Source organism: Delphinapterus leucas, chromosome 20 (genome assembly GCF_059928025.1).
Source record: "Delphinapterus leucas isolate spDelLeu-1000000601 "Yukka" chromosome 20, BTC_Dleu_Yukka2, whole genome shotgun sequence".
Classification (NCBI taxonomy): Eukaryota; Metazoa; Chordata; class Mammalia; order Artiodactyla; family Monodontidae; genus Delphinapterus; species Delphinapterus leucas.
Window position 1 is genome coordinate 47,202,537 of NC_143148.1, and position 16,911 is coordinate 47,219,447.

General features: G+C 43.7%; 1 protein-coding gene across 1 annotated transcript in view; it reads left to right on the forward strand.

The window, feature by feature from the left end:
* The window catches only part of HYDIN (HYDIN axonemal central pair apparatus protein), a 431,283-nt gene that overhangs the window by 314,086 nt on the left and 100,286 nt on the right, over window positions 1-16,911 (forward strand). The window contains exons 37-41 of the mRNA XM_089902455.1: window positions 2,799-3,038; window positions 7,209-7,377; window positions 10,148-10,327; window positions 10,798-10,971; window positions 13,827-13,997. Of these exons, the coding sequence (XP_089758581.1) occupies window positions 2,799-3,038; window positions 7,209-7,377; window positions 10,148-10,327; window positions 10,798-10,971; window positions 13,827-13,997 (934 nt within the window). The remainder of the gene's footprint in view (window positions 1-2,798; window positions 3,039-7,208; window positions 7,378-10,147; window positions 10,328-10,797; window positions 10,972-13,826; window positions 13,998-16,911) is intronic.

Consider the following 16,911-nt stretch of genomic DNA (forward strand, 5'->3'; position numbering starts at 1 on the left):
TAGGAATTTTTTTTTTTGCGGCACGCGGGCCTCTCACTGCTGTTGGCCCCTCCCGTTGTGGAGCACAGGCTCCGGACGTGCAGGCTCAGCGGCCATGGCTCACGGGCCCAGCCGCTCCGCGGCATGTGGGATCCTCCCGGACTGGGGCATGAACCCGTGTCCCCTGCATCGGCAGGCGGACTGTCAACCACTGCGCCACCAGGGAAGCCCAGGAATTTTTTTAAGCATCATTTTTTACTGAAGTATAGTTAATTTACAATGAATACATATATTTTTTCAGACTCTTTTCCATTGTAGGCTATTATAAGATATTGAGTATAGTTCCCTATGCTATACAGTAGGTCCTTATTGTTTACCTATTTTATATATAGTAGTGTGTATATATTAATCTCAAGCTCCTCATTTATCTCTCCCCCCCGCCCCACTATCCCCTTTGGTAACCATAAGTTTGTTTTCTATGTCTGAGTTTATTTCTGTTTTGTAAATAAGTTCACTTGTATCACTTTTTTAGATTCCACATATAAGCGATATCATATGATATTTGTCTTTCTCTATCTGGCTTACTTCACTTAGTATAGTAATCTCTAGGTCCACCCATGTTGCTGCAAATGGTATTATTCCATTCTTTTTTACTCCATTGTACATATATACCACATCTTCTTTGTCCATTCTTCTGTTGATGGACATTTAGGTTGCTTCCATGTCTTGGCTGTTGTAAACAGTACTTCTGTGCACATTGAGGTGCATGTATCTTTCAAATTAGAGTTTGGGAGAGGAATTTATTGGCTGTATACAAGGAAGTGGTTAGCCTTGCAACCCATACAGTCCACACCTATATCTTCACCAGCATCAGCAACACAGAGAAACACTGATGTCCACATTAACAACTCCTAGACATTATAACATGCGTTCAGAATACTTTGTGTTAGAAAACAAGATGAATGAAATGTTTTAGAAATATTTCCCTGGGACTTCCCTGCTGGTGTAGTGGTTAAGAATCCGCCTGCCAGTGCAGGAAACATGGGTTCAATCCCTGGTCTGGGAAGATCCCACATGCCATGGAGCAACTATGCCCATGCACCACAACTACTGAGCCTGTGCTCTAGAGCCCGTGAGCCACAACTACTGAGCCCACGCACCTAGAGCCAGTGCTCCGCAGCAAGAGAAGCCACCACAATGAGAAGCCCATGCACTACAACGAAGAATAGCCCCTGCTCATTGCTACTAGAGAAAGCCCACATGCAGCAACAAAGACCTGATGCAGCCAAAAAAAAAAAAAAAAAGTAAGAAATATTTCCCTAAAAAGCAGTTAAAATATAGAAGTTTGGATCACATAAGGTGCTAAACCCATAACTATATAGAAAACCTTCTTAGCCAATAATTTGTTCTCTTACTATCTCCAACAACAGGTATTTTTCTGAACTTGTATCTATGTCCTTACACATTCTTTCCATCTGATTTTCCTTCCCTCTGAGCTAAGGTAGTTAAGAGCTCTCCAAATCGCTCAGCCAATCATGCTTTCCAAACCCAAGCCATGAGCCCAACAGTTTCAGAACAACCTGGGCATCTGGTTAAAACTACAGAATCCCCAGCCTTACCCTGCCCCTACCAAGTCAGGATCTCTAGGAATGGGCCTGTGAATATGCATTTTAATAGGTTCCTAAGTGAAACCAGATTAGAATAATTCGTATCATTATCAACTGGTATTTGGATTGTAATTGTATCAGACGAACTGATTGCGCTAGCTGATCATCTCTGACCAGCTGCTTAACTGTATCTTTAAATAATGGAAATATGATCATTCAGATTCTCCAAGAAACAGACCTGGAGTCAAGAATTTGAGTGCAAGCAGATTATTTAGGAAGTGTAGGGAATACTAAAAGAGAAGTAGAAGGTGATAAGGAAAAGGAAGGCAGCTAATAGGGTGTGCGAGTGAGCCAGCTACCTTGGACACTGGACTGATTTATTGATTTATTTATTTTTGGCTGCGTTGGGTCTTTGTTGCTGCGTGCGGACTTTCTCTAGTGGCTAGCGGGGGCTACTCTTCGTTGCGGCGCACAGGCTTCTCGTTGCGGTGGCTTCTCTCGTTGCGGAGCACAGGCTCTAGTTGCACGGGCTTCAGTAGTTGTGGCATGTGGGCTCAATAGTTGTGGCTCACGGGCTCTAGAGCACAGGCTAGGTAGTTGTGGCACATGGGCTTAGTTGCTCCACGGCATGTGGGATCTTCCCAGACCAGGGCTCAAACCCGTGTCCCCTGCATTGGCAGGCAGATTCTTAACCACTGCGCCACCAGGGAAGTCCTGGACACTGGATCTTAATCCCACTGGAAACTCGGAGAAAATATACAAAATGCACATTTCAGAATTATCCCTCTCAGGAGTCTTTATACAGTAACTCCTGAGAGTCGTTGGTGAAGGATTGTCCCCAGAAGGTGTTACTTCTCTGACACTTCTGCCTTGCCCTGCCCTACCCATGGGCAGCAGGGCCCATGAAATGAGAGCCCAGAGGTGCAGACCCAGAGGTGCGGATAGTGGCAGTGGGACATCTGAGCACATTGGAGGATCTGAGGGGCATGAGAACAGCATTCACAGGACTGTGATGAAGTACTTGGTACAGTGCCTGGCATGCTAGATACCCAGTATTAACACTCTACTATAAATTGCTCTCATGCAATTTTATAAGAAAACTTTTCTCTCTTAATCTAAACAGGATCAATTTTGTCCCCCAGTGGTTATCCGTTTTACATGTCACATAACAGAAAAAAATTTAGTTGCTTGTTTTGTTTTTATATTTTCCAGAAATTCTACAGCCAAACCTTGGTGTTCCAGATTGCCCAGAGTGCTCAGAAGCTTACTCTACTGGCACAGGGGCAAGGTCTAGAGCCATGCTTGGAATTTAGTCCCTCAGTTCTGGAGCTGGGGCCACTGCTGCCTTATGCACCTGGAGATGAGGCCGAGGTGGTGGTGAAGAATCCCTGCAACTTTCCCATTGAGTTTTACTCCTTAGAATTTGACCAGCAATATCTTGTAGAAGAGAAGGTGAGCAGAGACCAAAACCAAACTCCATTTTCCTACACATGCTGGGCCTTGCCAGGTACTCTTCTCTCTGCCTGGACAACTTCCTCCTCACCTTTGCTCCTTCTTCCTGTGAACCCTTCCCTGTCAATTTAAAGATCACTTTGTAGGCTTTCCTGACCTACTTCCCTTGCCCTAAGCAGAATTCATTCTTCTTTGTGATCTCATTATACATTTGAAACAACTAATTTAAAAACTAATACATGCTCATGTTAAAATTCAAACAGTAAAGAATGTATGCCATAGTCATTATATTTGAAATGAGTTTCTTGTAGACAGCATATATTTGGGTCATCTTTTTAATACACTCTGGCAGTCTTTGTTTTTAATTGGTGTATTTAGACCATTTACATTTAATGTAATCACGTTAGGGCTTAAATCTGCCCTTTTTTTTTTTTTTTTCCTATTTGCTCTGGCTTGTATATTTTACAATTGCTCCTCCTTGTCCATTTTTTTTAAACTTTATTCTTTAGAGCAGTTTTAGATTCACAGCAAAATTGAGGGGAAGATGCAGAGATTTTTCATATAACCCCTGCCCCCACACATGCACAGCCTCCCCCATTATCAACATCCCTCACTAGAATGGTATATTTTTTACAGTTGATAAACCTATGTGACATCATAATCACCCAAAGTCCATAGTTTACATTACAGTTCACTCTAGGTGCATTCTATTGGTTTAGACAAATGTATAACAGCATGTAGCAATCATTATAGTGTCAAAGTATTTTCATTGCCCTAAATATCCTCTGTGCTCCACATATTCATCCCTCCCTCCTCCCAACCCCTGGCAACCATTAATCTTTTTTACTGTCTCTGTAGTTTTGCCTTTTCCAGAATGCCATATAGTTGGAATCATAGAGTATGTAGATGTTCAGATTGGCTTCTTTCACTTAGTGATACGCATTTAAGTTTCCTCCATGTCTTTTCATGGCTTGATAGCTCATTTCTTTTTAGTGCTGAATGATATTCCATTGTCTGGAAATACCACAGTTTATTTATCCATTCACCTACTGAAAGACATCTTGGTTGTTTCCAAGTTTTGGCAATTATGAATAAAGCTGCTATAAACATCTGTGTGCAGGGTTCTGTGTGAACACAAGTTTTCAACTCTTTAGGTAAATGCCAAGGAGTATGATTGCTGGATTCTATGGTAAGTGTATGTTTAGTTTTGTAAGAAACTGTCAAACTGTCTTCCAAAATGGTTGTAACATTTTGCATTCCTACTAGCAGTAAATGAGAGTTCCTGTTGCTCCTTATCCTCACTAGCTTTTGATATTGTCAGGGTTTTGGATTTTGGCTGTTCTAATCGGTGTGTAGTGGTATCTCACTGTTGTTTTAATTTGCATTTCCCTGAAGGCATATATAATGTGGAATATCCATTCATACGCCTATTTGCCATCTGTATATTTTCTTTGGTGAGGTATCTGTTAAGGTCTTTGGCCCAATTTTTAATCGAGTTATCTGTTTCCTTATTGTTGAGCTTTAAGAGTTCTTTACATATTTTGAATAATAGTCCTTTATCAGATGTGTCTTTTTCAAATATTTTCTCCCAGTCTGTGGCTTGTCTTTTCATTCTCTTGACATTATCTTTTGCAGAGCAGAAGTTTTTCATTTTAATGAAGTCCAGTTTATCAATTACTTTTTTCATAGACTGTGCCTTTGGAGTTGTGTCTAAAAAGTCATCACCATACTCTAGGTCATCTAAATTTTCTGTTATGCTATCTTCTAGAAATTTTATAGTTTTATGTTTTTTATTTAGGTCTACAATTCGTTTGAGTTAATTTTTATGAAGATAAGATCCACTCAGATTTATTTTTTTGCCGGTGGATGTCCAATTCCAGCATCATTTGTTGAAAAAAACTCTTTGCTCCATTGTATTGCATTTGCTCCTTTAGGAAAGATCAGTTGACTATGTTTATTTGGGTCTATTTCTGGAATCTCTATTCTTTTCCATTGATCTATCCAGGTCCATTTTTACTGTCTCTACCCTGCTGTCCTACCTTGAGGCTGATCTGTATAAACTACGCCTTTATCTAATACCCTTAGTACCCTACTTTTTAGAAACTGCCTCTTACTTCCCTACTATGAGCAATAATGAAATTAGCTAAAAATCTCTTTTTACCTCTCCTCACCACCCTCTAATTTAAAATGATATTTCTTTACTTCCAGTTAATGCCTACTGGGTAATCATCTAATTTCCATCATTTAGTCTTAGTTCTACACTTGAACATATTTAATGCTCAACACCAGTCCTTGTGATGAGGCTTCTCCATTCGCTACTGGGTTGTCAGAAGATCATTCTCTAGTGGATTCCTCAGGAAGGGACCGTGGGAACAATATTTCCTGAGTATTCATGTGTTCGTAACTGTTTTTCCTTGGCTTTTGTGCTTGAAGATCGGTTTGATTGGATACAGTATCCTTGGCTCACATTTTCTGCACTCGTATATCTTAAATACATTGCCCCATTGTTTTCTCATAAGGTCTTGCTGTTCATGAAGTGTGATGTTATATTAGCTATCTATTGCTGCAAAATAAATTACTCCCAAGCTTAGTCACATAAAACAATAAATATTTGTCATCTCTTGTTTGCTCTGGGTCAGGAATTTAGGAATGGCTTAGCTAAGATGGTCTGCTTCCTCTGGACTCTCCATCAACTTGGCCTTTGAATCTTCTATTTTCTTTACATCCAGTGTTTGTGCTCTGCCCGGTTTGGATTCTGTCCCTCTGGATTCGAGTCTTTTCATTAGGTATTTATTAGATGTTCAGTGGCTTGTGTTGGCACAGCATCCTCTGCTGTGGGTCAGGGTCAGTGGAAAGCAGAATCCAAGACTCTGAGATTTGCATGCAGAAGGTTTATCAGAGAGTACTCTCAGGGACGACACCTGTAAAGGATAAGGAACGTTAGACCTAGGCAGACAGAGAAGGTAAGCTGTGATGACATCGCACAGAGACTTCAGCTGATCCCACAGGACACTCTGCAGCTGGGCTGGCTGTTTACAGTCGCCTCAGATGAGGCAAGTTGGCCAGGCCTTTGTGTCTCTACATCAGCCAGCCTTTGGAATAGGCCTTCCTTTCCCCACTGATCTGCCATGCCACCTCTGTCCTGTGTCAAAGCTCCATATACACGTGGGTCTATTCTAAGCTCTCACCTCCATTTCATTGGTCAGTTTCTCTATTCAGCATCAATACCACCCTCTCCATTGCTCCAACTTCATAATTCCTGATATCTGGTAGGACAGTCCTCTCTGTTTTTCTTCATTAGCATTTCAACTATTCTTAGCCCTTTGTTCTTCCATATAAATTTTAGAGTAAGCTCATTAATATTGGTTTTCAAACAACTAAAATTGGTGATCTTGGAGAAGGGTTACCTAACTGATTTTTCACACCAGTAAATTAGGTTGCATAGGAAGTAATTGCTTTCTAGGAGTTGATTTTACTGTCTTTTATAAATATACATACACGCTAGTGTTGCTGGATTTAGCAGAAAGAAAAACAGGTTGCCGCAATTAAATTTGAATTCCAGATAAACAATATGAGACACATTTATACTTTAAAAATTATTCATTTTTTGATCTGAAATTTAAATTTAACTAGGCATCTTGTACTTCATCTGACAAGCCTAATATACATCCCTCTCTGTCTGTCTCTCTCTCAGATATACACACACACCCATACACATACCTAAACAGCCATTTTGCCTACTTTTCTCTGGATCCTCTATATATGAGACAACCACCTTACCAAGACAACATTGCTATCCACAATATTTTTCAATAACATGTCACTCAAAGTGGATAATTGAGTTCTGTACTTTTGTCAATGGAAAACAACAACAACAACAAAAACAGTATATGTTATTTATAAAACAAGGGGAAAATTCTTTTCCACATGGGAAATGCCCAGGCACAAATGGGGCAAAATAAAAATTCGATATCCCCACAGATCCAGGGCTCAGCCTTACACTTTAGACCTCTGCAAAGGACCCTACCCTTTGAGATCCAGAAAGTACTTGTATACACCCCAGCCTTGGTCAGGGGCAGGGTTTTTATGAGATGGATGGCAGACCCACCTGGGACTGTGGGGAGGAAACTTCCAGTGGGACCAACAGCAGTTCCCATTCTCCTTGAGCAGATCTTGCGAACGCTGAAGGGCTATGATTCCTACAACTCCCTGCTGCTGCCTCCCCGCCTTCCGGGGGAAAACCTGCCCCCAGAGGTGTATGAATACTTTAAGGAGATGAAGAGGTCAAAAGAGGAACAGATGAAGGTGAAATATCTGGAGAGTCTGGCGCAGGAGAATGGTGAGAACTCAACAGTTCTGGAGCCCGCGGCTCCAGCCACTCCCCTGGCTTCTTTGAATTATCTCTGCTGGGAGACGAACCGGTTACTGAGCACCTTATGGATTTCATTTCTAACCCTTGCAAAATGGTCCTGTTGTCCCCATTGTAGGGATGCAGAGATGGGGACACATTCTGCTCTCACTAGAGTCTGGTGGGGAGTTAAGACTTAAAAACAGCTAATTCAGATATAGAAGGACACTTGCTAGATACCAAGCCGTGTGCTGAGGGCTTCACACATACAGATGAGAGAGGAAGCACTGAGAAGCCAGGTCCACAGATTTAAGTGGCAGAATCAGGACTCAAGCCCAGGTCTCTCTGACTCTGGAGTCCACGACAATAACCACTCCACAGCCTCCACATCTGTGCCTAGGCAACGCAAGGTAATCCATCATGCATGGTAGATATTGGTGCCCTACGAGAGGTAGGGGTGGGAGTTCACATGAGGAAAGACCCTCGATGGTCCTCAAGGCCAGAACTCAATCACAAAGCTGGACTGTGCTCTTACGATCTTGCCCTTTCTTGCCCAGCACCCCAGAGTTATCCATCATCCACCCAGGATCCCCCCTTGTGTGCACTTGGGCATCAAGGTTCCAGGGAGACCTATGGGATCATGTAGCTTGTTGGGGTGCTCACTTCTCTGCTTCCCTGTGCCCTCACCCTGGAAATTTGCCCTCCGTTCTTACTTGCCCTCTTCTTCTGCATAATAGTCATCACATGTATTTTCTTCACACTTGTCTCCCCTCTAGACAAGCCCCCATAAAGGCAGTGATCATGTCTTCCCCAATGTACACCCAGTGCATGGACCAGCACCTGATACATCATAGTGCCTGATAAATGTTTCTGTAAGAGTGAATGAATGAATGAATGAAGTCCGTTTCTCCTGCCCTTGGACCTGTCTCGTTGTCTCTCAAGACAGAAGGTAGTTGGAGAACACTAATCGGCCCTAAAAGGAGGAGATGAGAGAAGAAGGCTGCCTGTCCACCCAGTCTCCTGGTTGTATTTATTGAGCATATTACTTCACTAGAACTGCCACTGCAAATACCACAGACTGGGGGGCTTAACCACGCAAAACTTATTTTGTCATAATTCTGGAGGCTAGAAATCCAAGATCAAGGTGTTGGTGGAATTGTTTTCTACTGAACCTCCCTCCGTGGCTTGTAGATGCCTGTCTTCCCCCTGTGTGTTCACAAGGACTTCCCTCTGTGTGTCTGTGTCCTAATCTCTTCCTATAAGAACACCAGTGATATTGGGCTGTGGATGGCTTAGGACACTCATTTTAACTTAATTACCTCTTGAAAGGCCCTAACTTCAAATAGTCACATTCCGGGATACTGGGGCAGGGAGTGGAGTGTGGCACGGGGGTGGTGCTTAGGACTTCAGCAAATGAACTTTATGGGAACCAGTTCAGCCCATAACAAGCACCCACTATGTTCCAAGCACTGAGCTGAAGTGCTAGAAGAAAGATCAATGAAATCAGCCCCTACCTTTGAGAGCTCAAAGTCAGGGAGGGGTGGGGGGATAGACATTTAAACTCAGGACTGCCTGGTGGCCTGAGGCAGAGAGTCACGAGGGTCTGCAATGTAAAGAGGACTTAGTGAGAGCTGAGAAGGGCCCATCGCTCTCATCCCTGTCCTACACGCCTTGGTTGTGGGTTCATCTTTCTATTTGGCCCATGGAAAGGTGATCTAGAGCCAGGACCTGAGGGTCAGTAGAAGTCCAGGGAGGCGCTCCCTCTGCTTCTCACCAGCACCTCTCTGAGCATCTGCTTACTCTGCTGTCACAGAGTACACGTCCTTCTCTGCTTCCAAACCACATCCAGGGAAGGCCAGCAGCTACAAGTCATGTTATTGCCATTCCCAGGAGAGCTACAACCTCTCTGACTCAAATTCAAAATTAAACAAAGAAGGTGTCTTGGCTCCAGGGTAGAGCCGGGTCACCTTGTACAATGACATCCCAATGCACCCACTGAAACTCTGTGGAATAGGGGCATTGACGATGGTGCGGGGCAGATAAAGTAGTAGATGTGCTCAACAATGACATGGAGAAATGTTCATGATAAATTAAGGGGGAATGCAGGCTACAAATTGGTATGTGTATAGTATGATCCCAACTTCAGTTTTGAAAAATTAAAAATTAAAAATCTGAGAGGGGGCTTCCCTGGTGGCGCAGTGGTTGAGAGTCCGCCTGCCGATGCATGGGACACGAGTTTGTGCCCCGGTCCGGGAAGATCCCACATGCCGCGGAGCGGCTGGGCCCATGAGCCATGGCCGCTGAGTCTGCACGTCCGGAGCCTGTGCTCCACAACGGGAGAGGCCACAACAGTGAGAGGCCCGTGTACCGAAAAAAAAAAAAAAAAACCTGAGAGGTTGCCACTCTCCTATACTGGTATCATAAAATGAAGCTGCTGTTCCTCTATCACCATTTCTTTGTCTATCTATATTTCTTTCTGTAGCTAAATTTTATCATTTTTGCTCTTTTGAATTTCCCAAGTTTTCTAAACCAAATGTATAATTTCGGTATGTATTTTTTAATGTTAAAATGTAGAAACACTCTGGGCAGAGAAATTTAACAGCAGACTGACTGCAGTTCTTGTTTATTGGGGTCAGATAGTCCAGGGTGATGGTAACCAGTTCAGTGATTCTCCTCTTTGTCTCTCTTCCCTTTTCTGCCCTCTCTCCCTTGTCCTCCTCCCAATTCTTCCTGTGTGTTTCCGTCCTTTGCTCCCTGGCAGAAGAGGACGATGGTCCCTTGTCAGAACAGGGAACCTCTGCCAGCACAAAGAGGACCTCGCTTAGCCGAGGCATCTCTGTCACATCCAGCCTGGAAGAGCGGCATATCCCAATGGTCAAGTCCAAGACCTACCCAGATGAAGAGGAGGATGAAGAAGGCCTGGAAAAAATCATGTTTCAAAGTAACCAAGCATTTTAATGTTGGGGTACCTGTTCTCTCTAAGCAAAAGTGGGAAGGCTGTTCAGTGCCTTTCACCTTTCTCCATAAAATGCATCTTTCTAGCACTATTATGTATTAATTCTACAATATGAATATGCCATCATTTACTTAGTCATTTCCCTTACTGTTGCATATTCAGCTAGTTTCCAATATTATTTTTCAGGAGAAGAGATTCCCCAAAGTGGGATTAAGAGTCAAAGAGTATCTGTATTTTCAATTGTAGTAGCTACGGACAGATTATTAGCCAAAACGGGCACTTCCGTGCACTACGGGGGAGTGAGGCAACATCTGCAGCAGATTACGTTTGTTATTTTAAAATAGGATGTTTACTAAGAAAAAGTCGTCCCCACTTCCTTCAGAACCCAGGTGAGTTCTGGGTGTGTCCGCATGTATGTGCATGCACACACGCACACATGTGTATTTAATTTGCAGCTGACAAGATTCAGAGCATTGACAGCCACTTTCCAGAGGAGGTTGGGGAAGTAGAGAACAACCCAGTGAGCAAGGCCATTGCTCGCCACCTGGGCATTGACATTTCTGCAGAAGGCCGCATGGCCAAGAACCGGAAAGGCATCGCTATCATCATCCATGGGACGCCCTTGTCAGGTATGCACAGCCCTGAGGGGTTTATGGTGAAGTTTGCACATGTAATTTTTTTTTTTTTAACCTCTGGATGATGCCTTTTCTTTTTTTTTTAATTAATTAATTTATTTATTTTTGGCTGCGTTGGGTCTTTGTTGCTGCACATGGGCTTTCTCTAGTTGCGGCTAGTGGGGGCTGCTCTCTGTTGTGGTGCGCGGGCTTCTCATTGCCGTGGCTTCTCTTGTTGCAGAGCGCAGGCTCTAGGTGCACGGGCTTCAGTAATTGTGGCACGTGGGCTCAGTAGTTGTGGCTTGCATGCTCTAGAGCGCAGGCTCAGTAGTTGTGGCGCACGGGCTTAGTTGCTCTGCAGCATGTGGGATCTTCCCGGACCAGGTCTTGAACCCGTGTCCCCTGCAGTGGCAGGCGTATTCTTAAGCACTGCGCCACCAGGGAAGTCCTGCATGTGTAATTTTTGAGGCAGTAAAAGACTCTTCTGTTTGAAATTTATATACCAAAGGATTATCCCCAAATTGTTAAATTGCCAACTTCAGAGATATGGAGTTAGAGAAAGAGCAGGGACACCTCATTCTTAATTAATACATCTCTAAATAGTTGGAGCTTGCATTCTTTCGATAATTTAATAACATTAAAATATTAAAGAAAAATCCAAGACATTAAGTTATTTAAAAAGAGAAGGGGGGGCTTCCCTGGTGGCGCAGTGGTTGAGAATCTGCCTGCCAATGCAGGGGACATGGGTTCGAGCCCTGGTCTGGGAAGATCCCACATGCCGTGGAGCAACTGGGCCCGTGAGCCACAATTACTGAGCCTGCGCGTACAGTTACTGAGCTTGCGCGTCTGGAGCCTGTGCTCCGCAACAAGAGAGGCCGCGATAGTGAGAGGCCCGCACACCACGATGAAGAGTGGCCCCCGCTTGCCACAACTAGAGAAAGCCCTGGCACAGAAATGAAGACCCAACACAGCCATAAATAAATAAATTTTAAAATTCACGACATATGTCAATATTTTTAAAAAAAAGAGAGAGGGGAAGAATATGTGCAAACTCTTTGGCCTGGCAGTATTACTTCTAAAAATGTATCTTAGGAAAATAATCACGTCGACAAAGAGTTCACTGCAGCATTGCTGACCATAGTAAAAACCTGGGAGCACTTGAAGCATTCGATCTGCGGGACTAGTTAATTAAGCCATAGTATATTCATGCAGTGAATTATATCGCCATTAAAAACAGTGTCTTGTACACCCATTTTCATAGCAGCATTATTCACAATAACGAAAAGGTAGAAACAGCCCAAGTATCCGTTGATGGATGAGTGGATAAACTAAATGTGGTATAATGGGATATTTTTCACCCACAAAAGGAAGGAAATCCTCACACATGCTACAACATAGGTGAACCTTGAAGACATTATGCTAAGTGAAATAAGCTAGACATAAAAGAACAACTACTATATGATTCCATTTACATAAGGTACCTAGAGTCATATTCATAGAGACATGAAGTAGAATGGTGGTTTCCAGGGGCTGAGAAAAGGGAGGAATGAGAGGTTATTGTTTATTGGGTAAAGAGTTTCCACTTGGGAAGATGAAAACGTGCTGGAGATGGATGGTGGTGATGGTTGCACAGCAATGTGAATATCCTTAGCAGCTGAGCTGTACACTTAAAAACAGTTAAAATGGTAAATTTTGTATGTATACTATCACAATAAAAAAGTACCATAGAAGTGTATTGAATGAATAGAAAAATGCTCATGATATATATCGTTTTAAGTGAGAAAAAAATGCCATGCTTACAATCTGTTATCTATATTAATATCCTATTGCTACTGTAACAAATAACTACAAATTTAGTGACTTTAAAAAATGCAAATTTACTTTCTTAGAATTCTGGAGGTCAGAAGTCTAAAATGGGTCAACAGGGCTGCATCCTTTCTCAAGGCTATAGAGGAGAATGCATTTCCTTGCCTTTTCTTGCTTCTAGAAACATTATCTTCATTCCCTGGGTCATGGCCCCTTCCTCCAGCATCATAACATCTTGTAGTCTGTCTGTCTGTCTGTCTCGTCTCTCTCTCTCACTGACTGTCTGTCTGTCTCTTTGCTTTCATCATCGTATCACCTGTTCTTACTCTGAGCATCCTGCTTCTCTTATAAGGACCCTTGTTATTACATTGGGCCCACCCAGATAATCCAGGGCAATCTCCAACATCAAGATTCTTAATCATACCTGCGAAGTCCCTTTAACATATAAGGTAACATATTCATAGGTTCCAGGGATTGGAATGTGGACATCTGAGTGGGGGAGGCATTATTCAACCTACCACATAACCCATTCTTTTTTTATAAGAAATACGAATAAAATAGTTACATATGCATACTGAGCAGCCATATGCTAACTGTAGTCTCTCTGGAAGATCAAATTTCTTTTATCCCTGCTGTTATTTCTGAATTTTCTGCTTTCTTTTTAATAAGCAGGTATTTTGAATGAGAAAAAAAAATCAACACAAGTTATTCTTTAAACCAAAAAAGTCTCTTCCCATTAGAATCAGAGACAGTAAGAGCTACAAAATTTTTAAAGCTCATCTGATAGAATCACTTTTTAAGCCGAGGAGAAAATCCAGAGGGGACGTGGGTTGCCATAGCACAGAGCTCATCAGGGGTAGAATTAGGACCAGAATCCACGGTCCTAACTCCTGGCTCAGGTCTTGCCTCTCTTTTCTGCTGCCGCCTCTGGCCACACGAGAGACTTAGAGGCAGAGACCTTGGAGAGATCACTTTCCAGTAGCCTCTGTTATAGAAGCTTCTTCTGTCTAGGACACTGAGGAAATGAGAGCTGTGAAATTCAACCTCCTGACCTTTTTTAATAGGAAAGTCAGCCACCGCAGTCAGCATAGCCAAGTACTACAGTGCAGCCTGCCTGAACTTCGACTCCATTGTGCTGCAAGCCATCTCCGATGGCAGCAACATCGCAGGGATCCGGGCCCGTGAGCTCTGCATCAGGGCCGCCCTAGAGCAGTCCATGAAGGAAGAGGAGTCTGGTGAGAGCCATTTCCCCTGACTCTTTGTGGCCAAGTGGCCCTTACCCCACTGGTAATGCACCTTCTCAGTTTCCCCCACCGAGCTTTTCTCCACAGCCCCATTGAAGGCTGACTTATAACATGCTGCCAGTTAGCATCCCAGAGAATTCTCTCCACCAGACACCTGTGGCTCTCCTGACTGCCCAATGCACTTGGCACTGCAGGGAGCAGGGCGACGGAAGAGATGTGGCCCACACCTTTGGGAATGACCCCTGGAGTGGAGCAGACATGTGCTCATTCAGGGCAGAAGAAAATAATGTAACAGAACTACCAGCTTCTGTGAAAGACCAACTTTGGGATAGTTGGGTTCCAACAAGCATGATTTGGGGAAGTTTTCATGGAAGTAGGCTTTGAAGGAGGAGGAGAATGTTGACAGGCAAAGATGAAGATAAGGACACTCCAGGCCAAGAAAGCAGGGAAGCTGACAGTAAATTAAAGGTGGGAAGGCAGGTTAAGGCCAATCATAGTTGAATTTAATGCCAAGATTAGGAATTTCGATTTTATTTTGAAGGAAAAGAGGAGTTGGGCAGTTTTCACCCTATGGGAGAAATGGTCCGAAAGTTGCAGTAGGAAAGGAGCTCTAGTGATGTCTTGTAATGGAAGAGAGGTGAAGCTGAATATGAGTGGGGCTGCGCTGGCTGACCTGATAGCCACCTGCATGGCAGGGAATTGAAGGAGGGGGAGGCATTCAAGATGATGTTCACACCAAGATTTCTGGTCACAGAAACCAGGAAGAGAGCAATGTCATTTACCAAGACAGGGAACATGGGAGGAAGAGAAAGTTTACTGGAAAGGAAAATTAATTGAGTTTTTAAACCCCATAGTAGTGAGGCCTTACCTACCAGAGGTTAAGAATCCTGGCTCTCCCGGATCCTCTAAAGACATACAGGGCAGGAGGGTGGCTGCTCAGTGGGAAAATCTATCAAATATAATGAGAATACCTGCTCAGAGTAGAATCTTTTTTATATAAATACTTAGAACAGCATGCCGTCATTCCTGATAGTGTCCCATGCCTGCTAGATGATAAAACTGGCTGGGGCTTTCAGGGGTGTCCCCTCCCCTTGATACCTCTGCATGGGATGCTTAGAGAAATGGAAGATTCTTTGCTGGGAAGATAAGAGAAACAGCTCTTTAGTGGTCTTGGGGAGAGAGAATAGTTTTCTCTCTACTCTTCTGAGTTCTTGGCTGAGCCCCCCTGCAATAAAAGACAGATTAACGAGAGAAAAACAAACAAGTTTATTAACATGTTTACCTCATGTACCATGGGAGATACTCAGGGGAAAATGGATGGCTTTAGAATTCAGAAGTAAATACCACCTTAATAGGGAAAGGGAAGGGGGATGTAGTCCTCTTAGGGGAGGGAAAATGGTTTTTAGGAAAGATGAGGGACCCTTACAAGAATGGATGGGAGGTGTGGCTGTTTGTGATAAAGTCTTTCTGGGTGTGGTATGGACTTGAGTCTCCTCTTCTGTGATAAGAGTCCATCTCCCTAGTTGATGAAACTCTCTGGAAGGGGACTTGTGACAGTGGAGCTTCTTTTGGAGGTTCTGTCTTTGAGCAAATAAGGGGAGGTCAAGGAAAGCCACTCCCTGCATTTACTGTGTTTCAGGTGCCTACAGCTCAAAATAACCAATATGCCAAAGCAGCATATTTTGAGGTGGCATATCCTGAACTCCTGTAGTCATATTTTGGGGTGGCATATTCTGATACCATTTAGTGGGAACCCCAGGCTGCATCACAATTCCAGTTCTCTTAGATTTTTTGTTTCCTTTTCTGTCAAATAAACTGCATTTCACAGAAGTCTTTGGAGCTGTGTTGACATCTCGTGACAAATCATGAATTTGAGCTCCCTGAGAAAGTAATGTCAAGCTAAAGGCTTAATAACTGGGGGAGACTTCCTCAACAAGGTGAGGGGTGCAGCCGCTGGAGTAGAGGAAATCAGCCCAGAAAGTTCCAGAAAGAGAGGAGAGGGATGGATAGGGCAGGATGGGAACTTGGGGAACACTTCACATTTTAGGAGGAGGTGGGGGCAGGGGGAGAAGCCAGGGGAGGCGGAGAAGGCAGAGTGAGGGTCAGAAGGGTGGGCAGTCAGGAGAGCTACAGGCGGGACGGGGCCAGAAGGACTTTCGCATCTCTGCGGAGCCCTGGTTGGAGTCTGGGAGACCCTTCCCGCTTTATTTTCCTCATAGCCCTTACCCCTAGTTAACAGACTGTTTATTTTATTTACTTATTTTATTGTCTGCCTCCTCCACGCCACCCCCACCCCGGCCAAGAATGTGAGCTTCGGAGAGCAGAGATTTGTGTTAGTTTTTGTCACAACTGTATTCCCGGCATCTAGACTAGTGCTTGGCACATAGTAGACACACAGTAAAGATTTGTAAAAATGTGTTAAATCAGTAAGTGAATATAATCGGAGGTGGCTGAAGGTTCAGATAGAATGAGCCCTGAGAAGAGGGCCGCTGTAGTTCACAGTTTGGAGGTCACTGGCGACTTTGGAAAAAACCCTCTCAGTGATGGGGTTAAACCCAGACCTGCATTTGCTGTTTGCTGTGGAGTCAGCAGGCTGTACTGAAGTGACCAGTCTAAACCTGTCTGTCCCACGCAGGACCCACCGGCCCCTTGAAATGTGCCTAGTCCAAACTGAGATGTGCTCTCAGTATACAATACATGCTGGGTTTTGAAGATGCAGTAAGAAAAAAGACTGTAAAACAACACAGTAATCATTGTGGTAGGTTTCCAGGGCAGTCAGGACTGTAGTGTACCAGCAGTTTCAGAGATGATTACCCTCTGGGTTGGAAGAGAAAGTGGGGGAGAGTATCGTGGGATCCCCTGGGAAGATGAGCAGTGAAGAGCCCGGGGCACCAGGCCAGGCTCC